The sequence below is a fragment of the Glycine soja genome, chromosome 5, assembly GCF_004193775.1.
Source record: "Glycine soja cultivar W05 chromosome 5, ASM419377v2, whole genome shotgun sequence".
Taxonomy (NCBI): Eukaryota; Viridiplantae; Streptophyta; class Magnoliopsida; order Fabales; family Fabaceae; genus Glycine; species Glycine soja.
Genome location: NC_041006.1, coordinates 29,995,935 through 30,002,382, shown reverse-complemented (window position 1 = coordinate 30,002,382; position 6,448 = coordinate 29,995,935). Strand labels below are relative to the sequence as shown.

At 36.8% G+C, this 6,448-nt stretch overlaps 1 protein-coding gene across 1 annotated transcript; it reads right to left on the bottom strand.

Moving 5' to 3' along the window:
- Positions 1–205: 205 nt before the first annotated feature.
- Positions 206–6,232, bottom strand: LOC114412483 (pentatricopeptide repeat-containing protein At5g67570, chloroplastic-like). The gene is given in 10 exon segments (XM_028376405.1): positions 206–1,320; positions 1,807–2,244; positions 2,871–3,028; positions 3,119–3,139; positions 3,142–3,211; positions 3,712–3,825; positions 3,919–4,101; positions 4,197–4,278; positions 4,722–4,913; positions 5,597–6,232. Coding segments are annotated over 10 exon segments (2,586 nt in total). The 5' UTR covers positions 6,124–6,232; the 3' UTR covers positions 206–519.
- Between the last annotated feature and the right edge of the window lie 216 nt (positions 6,233–6,448).

Sequence of the window (6,448 nt, the reverse complement as noted above, 5' to 3'; positions counted from 1 at the left end):
ATAGTCTCTATCTTTGCATAAGTGTTGCAAAATAGTCCTTCCGTTAAATTTTAAAGTAACGCCGTTAGTGAGGTCAATTTTAGTGCCACGTGGACTATCCACGTGGCACTAAAGGATGACGTGGCATGACACATGGACGTGGCATGACACATGGACGTGCCTGGTGCCACGTCATTTGATGATAACAAAACGAGTAAATAGACAATTTAGTCCCTGACTTTGTACCTCTGTTGTATATTAGTCCCTAACTTAATGAAAAATTCAAAATAGTCCCTATCTTTTACATAAGTATTGCAAAATAATCCCCCTGTGCCTCCGCCTCTAACAAAAAAATTGTGACCAAGGGAAAGTTTGCTAACATTTACAAGTTTTAATTGCATTCTCTTGTTCCAATAACATCGTACCAGATATCACTATACTTGATCAGAACAAGCTAATTTACGATAAAATTGCTACATCTTCCTATCCCTGTTCACAGTTCAGCTAGCATATGTTAAACACTAAAGCAACTCACAATCACTAGCCACAAGCAAGTTCAGAGTGCAACAAACTCCCATCCTCCTCTCTCATTTCCTTCCATACTTCTAATATTTCATATGCTGAGGGGTTGTCAATTACTTCCTCACCAGCATCATCTTCAGAGCTTCCATCATCCCAGAGCTTCTCATTCAATTCATCGGAGAACTTGTCAAGTGCTAGATTATTAGTGCATTCCAGACTATCAGCATATGAACTTATTCCATCTTCAATATCAGAGTTTTGAGGCCTGAAAAGCATGACATTGTTATTATCTCCTCCACTGACTTGATCACAATTAAAGGCAATCGTTTCCGGTTCAGCATGGTAATTACCAACAAGAATATCTTTCTCAGATTCAGCACTTTCAATCATCATTCTTCTGGAAATTTTTGGCACATTTCCATCATCATCAATTCCTTCATTCAGACCATTGACAGCATTTTCACTTCCAAAAAGGATTATGCTGGAGAAGTTTCTAGATGTACATAATCCACAAAGAACTTGCAATGATCTTGTTAAATTAGAGACCGTTGGTTCTGAAACAACATCACAATTACCAAGAGCATCCAACAACCGCTCTAGATTTTCAAGACTAATTCTGTCTTCACTCTCCTTAAACAGGTTTGCCCACTGTTCTTCAGTCACTTGGAATGGCGCATAAGCCATGGTGTTGATTAAAATAACAGCTCGCTCATAATTATGCTGAGCTATAGCTTGAATCACCAATTCAAAAAAGAAAAGATGGTGAGGAATTTCTCCGGCTTCCAGAATATTGTCAAATGCATGCTCCAGTAAATGCAACTGCATTGAAACCAAAATATACCATCAAATTCAACGTTTAGCAAAACACATAAAAGTAAATAAACCACTAAGACGTATTTTTTGTGGTTCCATTGGCTGACTGACTGGCCACTAGTAATAAGTAAGAAAAGAAGTTGAATCTAATTAATTCTGAAAATCATCAACAAATGTTAGTCTGATTCTAAAGGATTAAAGAAAGGGTTCTGTTGAGATCCTGGGCAGGAGCCTAAATATTACATATGAGCTGAACTGTTCTTTCAAGCTTTATATATATGCTTGCACACAGTACAAAATAATTTATGAAAATTGTGCTCACACTAATAAAAAATAAAATATTGTCTTTTTTCACCTTGATAGGGAATTGATGGATGAAATACCTGCACTGTTAGGTACATATATAGTTTGAAAGTCACAAACTTCATAGGATATGACACTATGAGCAGAAATATAAAATAAGCATAGATCTAATATAAGTACATTCTCTACCTTGCCAGCTCTTGAAGCTTTAACATGTAATGGCAAGTGTTTATCTTGATCCAGTTGATAGCCGGAAACAATCATCTCTCTGTACACATGCTCAAAGTATTCCCATTGCTGTGCACTAGCTGAAGCTTCCAACATTGAGTTATATGTGTACACATCTGGGACAACAGAGCTATTACCACCCCCTGGGGTGGCATAAAATTCTGATTTGGCTACTTTGACTTCCTCAAATAAAACTTTGGCTTTAGAAAACATATCATTTTGGCCATAAACTTTCAATATTGTGTTTATGGCCCCTATGTTAGGAACGCAGTGGTCTTTCATGTATTCAAATATACATATACAATCATTAATATGTCCACCATCCATGGAAGCCTTAATCATGCCAGTGAAAGTAACCTCCAAAGGCTTGGCACGAGGAAGACTTCTAATATTGTCAACCTGCATCCATATTCAAGGACAATGCATCTTAATAAGGATTTATAGTAGCTACATGTTCATCTAACCACATACATGCAAAAGAAAAGAGTAAACAACCAAATTCATAACCTAAAACCCCACCATGGTCCCTAACAGTGTGGTCGAGAGTTAGAAGGGTAAACTCTTTCCCTTGTTTGGCTGTTACTAATTTCCCAGGAGAAGGAAATGAAAGATTAGTAAATTACAACGATTAATAACAATATAAATTTACAATTTCACTTTTTTTTAAAAAAAAAACAAGGAGCAAAAACTGGCATAATTAAACTAATATACTTTTTTCCTGAACCCCCACTTTGGGGAACTCAAAAGTATGTAAGGGAGGGTTTTGGAGAGTTTATTGTAAATTCTCGTTCCTTTTCCCTCTTTTTAGAAGACTCCCAAACAATAGAAAGTCTAACCATAAATCATTCCCTCCCTCTTTTTCCCACCTAATCCCTTATCCAAACATACCCTAAGGAACAACAAATGTTGGCCAAAGGCCACATTAGTCATTTCTAGGGACTAATGTGCCCAGAACCTAATATGTCCACCACCAAATTTCTCAAAGCCAGATTTGGCGGTTTACTCGAAGAGATTAAACACAGTACCTCCAGAATAGCATCTTGCCACCTCCCATTGTTGCAAAGGCAACAAGCTAGTTCATAATATACACTGGCTGTTCCAATAACTCCTCTTCTTTCCATGTCCCTGACGGCTTTCACAGCTTCATCAACTTTACCTTCCTTCCAGAAGGTTCTCACCAACACTAGAGAAGGGAGATAAAATATATATCAGGCTATCGGTTATCAGCTGCCAAATATCAGTAGCAAATAATACCAATGAAGTAAAGAACTACCTTTATAAGTAAGGGCTTTTGAACTTCCCCACTTCTCTTCATCTTTCCAAAAAACTCATGGACAAGGTCATAATTGCCCGATTCCAGCATTACCTTATAACAAGCACCTGTAAGACTTGAATATAAACATGCTTTGAGGGTAATAACATCTGAAGATAATAACATTTTCTTCATCTAATAATTTTCCCATTCAGCCATAAAGGCTCTGGTATAAAATATAACTTCAAAGTAGCTTGTTAATTTGTGAATATAGTGGAAATCTGAGCCACCAGACAAGGATATATAATCCATCTACATAGGGAAGATAGCATTAATCACATTATAACAAAATAATTATCTTAATAAATCAGAGAAATAGATCTTGTGGAACCAGTTTTCCCAAGAACAGCTGATCTTGCTTTATTTTTTATTTTTTAAACATAACATGATAGCACAAGAACTACAGATTCAGAATAGCGATTCTCAATTAGATTCAGCTTGTAAAGAAAAGAAAAAAAAACAACTGAGTTACATTGTATCTTCCTGTTTCAATATTACAGTATATACACACTTGATAAATTATTAGAAGTCAGATGCTGTAATCCTGTAATTACCTCCATTGCAAGTCCATAAGTTACTCCGTTAGGTTTCAGACCACTTTTCCTCAGTTGCTTAAACACCCATGACACACCTTTCCACTGCTTTGATGGAACACAAGCATTAAGCACCTAATAGCAATTGAAGAAATTTGATGATCCAATCAAGCTGAAAAACGGCATTCATTAGAAAGTTAGATGATAAATATCTAGTTGTTGTCTTACAGCGTTGTATATAACCAGATCAGGTTCAAGAACTGGATCCCAGTTCTTGCGATGCATAAATGCTTTGGGTTTCTGTCTCATGCATTCCACAGTATTTAGCAACTCTTTCAGAAGACCAGCTTGACCAAGCGTAACAGCAATGCTGTGATATGCAGCGATATCAGGATATATATGGATGTTTTCCTGAATAAGTTGAAAGTAAATCAATAGAAAAATATCCCAACAACAACTAAAGACAAGCCTTCATGTGGGAAATAAAATAAGAACTTGGTTCTTACACGCATCATATTGAAAATTTGAAGGGCCTCCTTTGGCCTGCCTGCCTTCCCAAGAACTGAAAGAAGTTTTGTATATACAAACCTACAAAATTATAATTAACTTCATAAGAGAGGACTGAGAATGCAAAGCAATGAGCATGTAAACAAAACAACAAACCTATACTGCTAAGAATTAATCATGCATACTATTTTATAATTTGATACAGCAGGCTCAAGATATCCTGTACTATCCACATTGTTTACACCAATTACCGATTAAAAAAAACCATTCATCTTCTGTAGCACAACATCAAATTTAGGTTGAAACAATACAGCATAAGAATGTTGCACCAGCAGAGTGTTTAAAACCTATCTCATTCTTTTTTAATTTCTTTCCCATTCCATTCATTAACACAATGCATTAACAAAAGCCATTCCATGGCATCAATCTCACTCCCTCCAAAACTTAAAACAGCACACAACACAGATTTCTCAAGGAGCCTTAAAATACAATGTCAGTAAACCAAGTCAAATATCTAAACTCACCTGCTTTGAAACTTCCTGTGATCCTTATAGTTGTAGACCCATTGAACCACAGAAAGAGCTTGCTTCCAACAATGTTTAAAACCAAGCAGCTCCACAATCCTCAATAACTGTTCCTCAGTAAATGGCAATCCTGACATCTTCATCATCCTCGAAAACTTCCAATCCTTCATAATAATCTCCCTATCACTCAGACTACATCCAAAAAAAAAAATACTTTTAAGATATTATTTTTTAGTTTGCCACAGGTATCTTGCTTTTGAAGCAACCATGTTCGAGTTACAGTCGGATACTAAAAAGTGGACACTTCTCTAAGTGGGGAACTGAACCTAAGTTCGTCACGTGGGAATTAACTCCAACTAGACAATCCCCATTGGTTAACAAAGATATTAGGGTAAAAACCATTTTTGCACCTAAAAGTTTAAAGTACTATTATATTAGTTCCTAAAATTAAGAAAATTCAAAATAAGTCCCTAAGATGTCAAATTAGTCTCTAAACTTAACTACTTAAGTGCATGTTTGGTTTTCATGTAAAAAAGTATGAGACAAAAGTAATTTTGCCAAAGGATCAGGACCCTTGTTTTTGCTTTCATTTTGCTTTTATCCATTGGATTTGCATTGGAACACACACACACAACATTCTAACTTCAATCCAAACATGCACTTAACTACTTACTATTATCACTTAAGTCACAGGATTTTTAAAATTTTGGACTACAGTGATTGTTAAATTGCACCTTTTGATATTTCTTTTGAATTTTCTTACTTTCAAGGACTAATGTGTTGTAAATGCAATGTACATTTTTAGAAATCCCCAATAAGTTGATGCAATTCCAAGGGAAAACAAATCAATTAACGAGATTGAAAACGAAGCAAACCTATCAACGAGAAACCTTATAACCTCACCCTCGCTGCGGTTCCGAGTCTTGCCCCTTACCCCATACCCTTCATCAAGCCAAACCTCATCAATCTCAAGGTCAGAGTCAAAAACCCACTTCAACTCATCCATCTTCCGCGCCTCAAACATCTCCTTCAGCTCATTCAAGCTCTCTCTTCTAAGCTTTACTCCTCCTCTGCACTCCCTTTCCGGCCTCGCCTTCTCCAAGAACTCGACCTTCTGAATCCCCTCCCAGGGCTTCCCCGCCATGACTCTTCGGAACTCGCGTTTAATGGTCTCGAAGTGCTGCTCCTCCGCCGCGGCCTGGGCCTGGGCCGGGGTGAGGGGAGGAGCGGGCCGGGCCTTCAGCTTTCGGTTGTGTTTTTGGATTTCCTTCTTGCGGAGGGTGTGGACGATCTTTGGGGCTGGTTGGACACCCTTTTCGATGAGTCTGAGGCGGATTTTGTCGGTGTTCGGCCGGAATTGGGCCACGGGGTGACCCTGAAGATGCAGATGAAGAGATTCCATGGCCGCGAATGGAAGTAGTGATTTTTTTAGTATTGGACTTCAGTAGGACACGGTTACAAGACAATGTGTTATGTGAGACTAGCGGTTAGCGCCAGATTTTTTTTACTTGTTGCTTCTCATTTTGGGTATTTCTTCTGTTGAAAGCATGAGACATGACAAATTGATTTATAAATGATAAAAATTTGAATTTAGTCTTCAAATGTATTAAAATTGTAATAGATGTAAATTTAATAATAAATTAGTCTTTTGAATTTTATAATTTAATTATCAAATTAATTCTTAAATAATATAATTTATTGTCAAATTAATCTTTAAATATTATAAT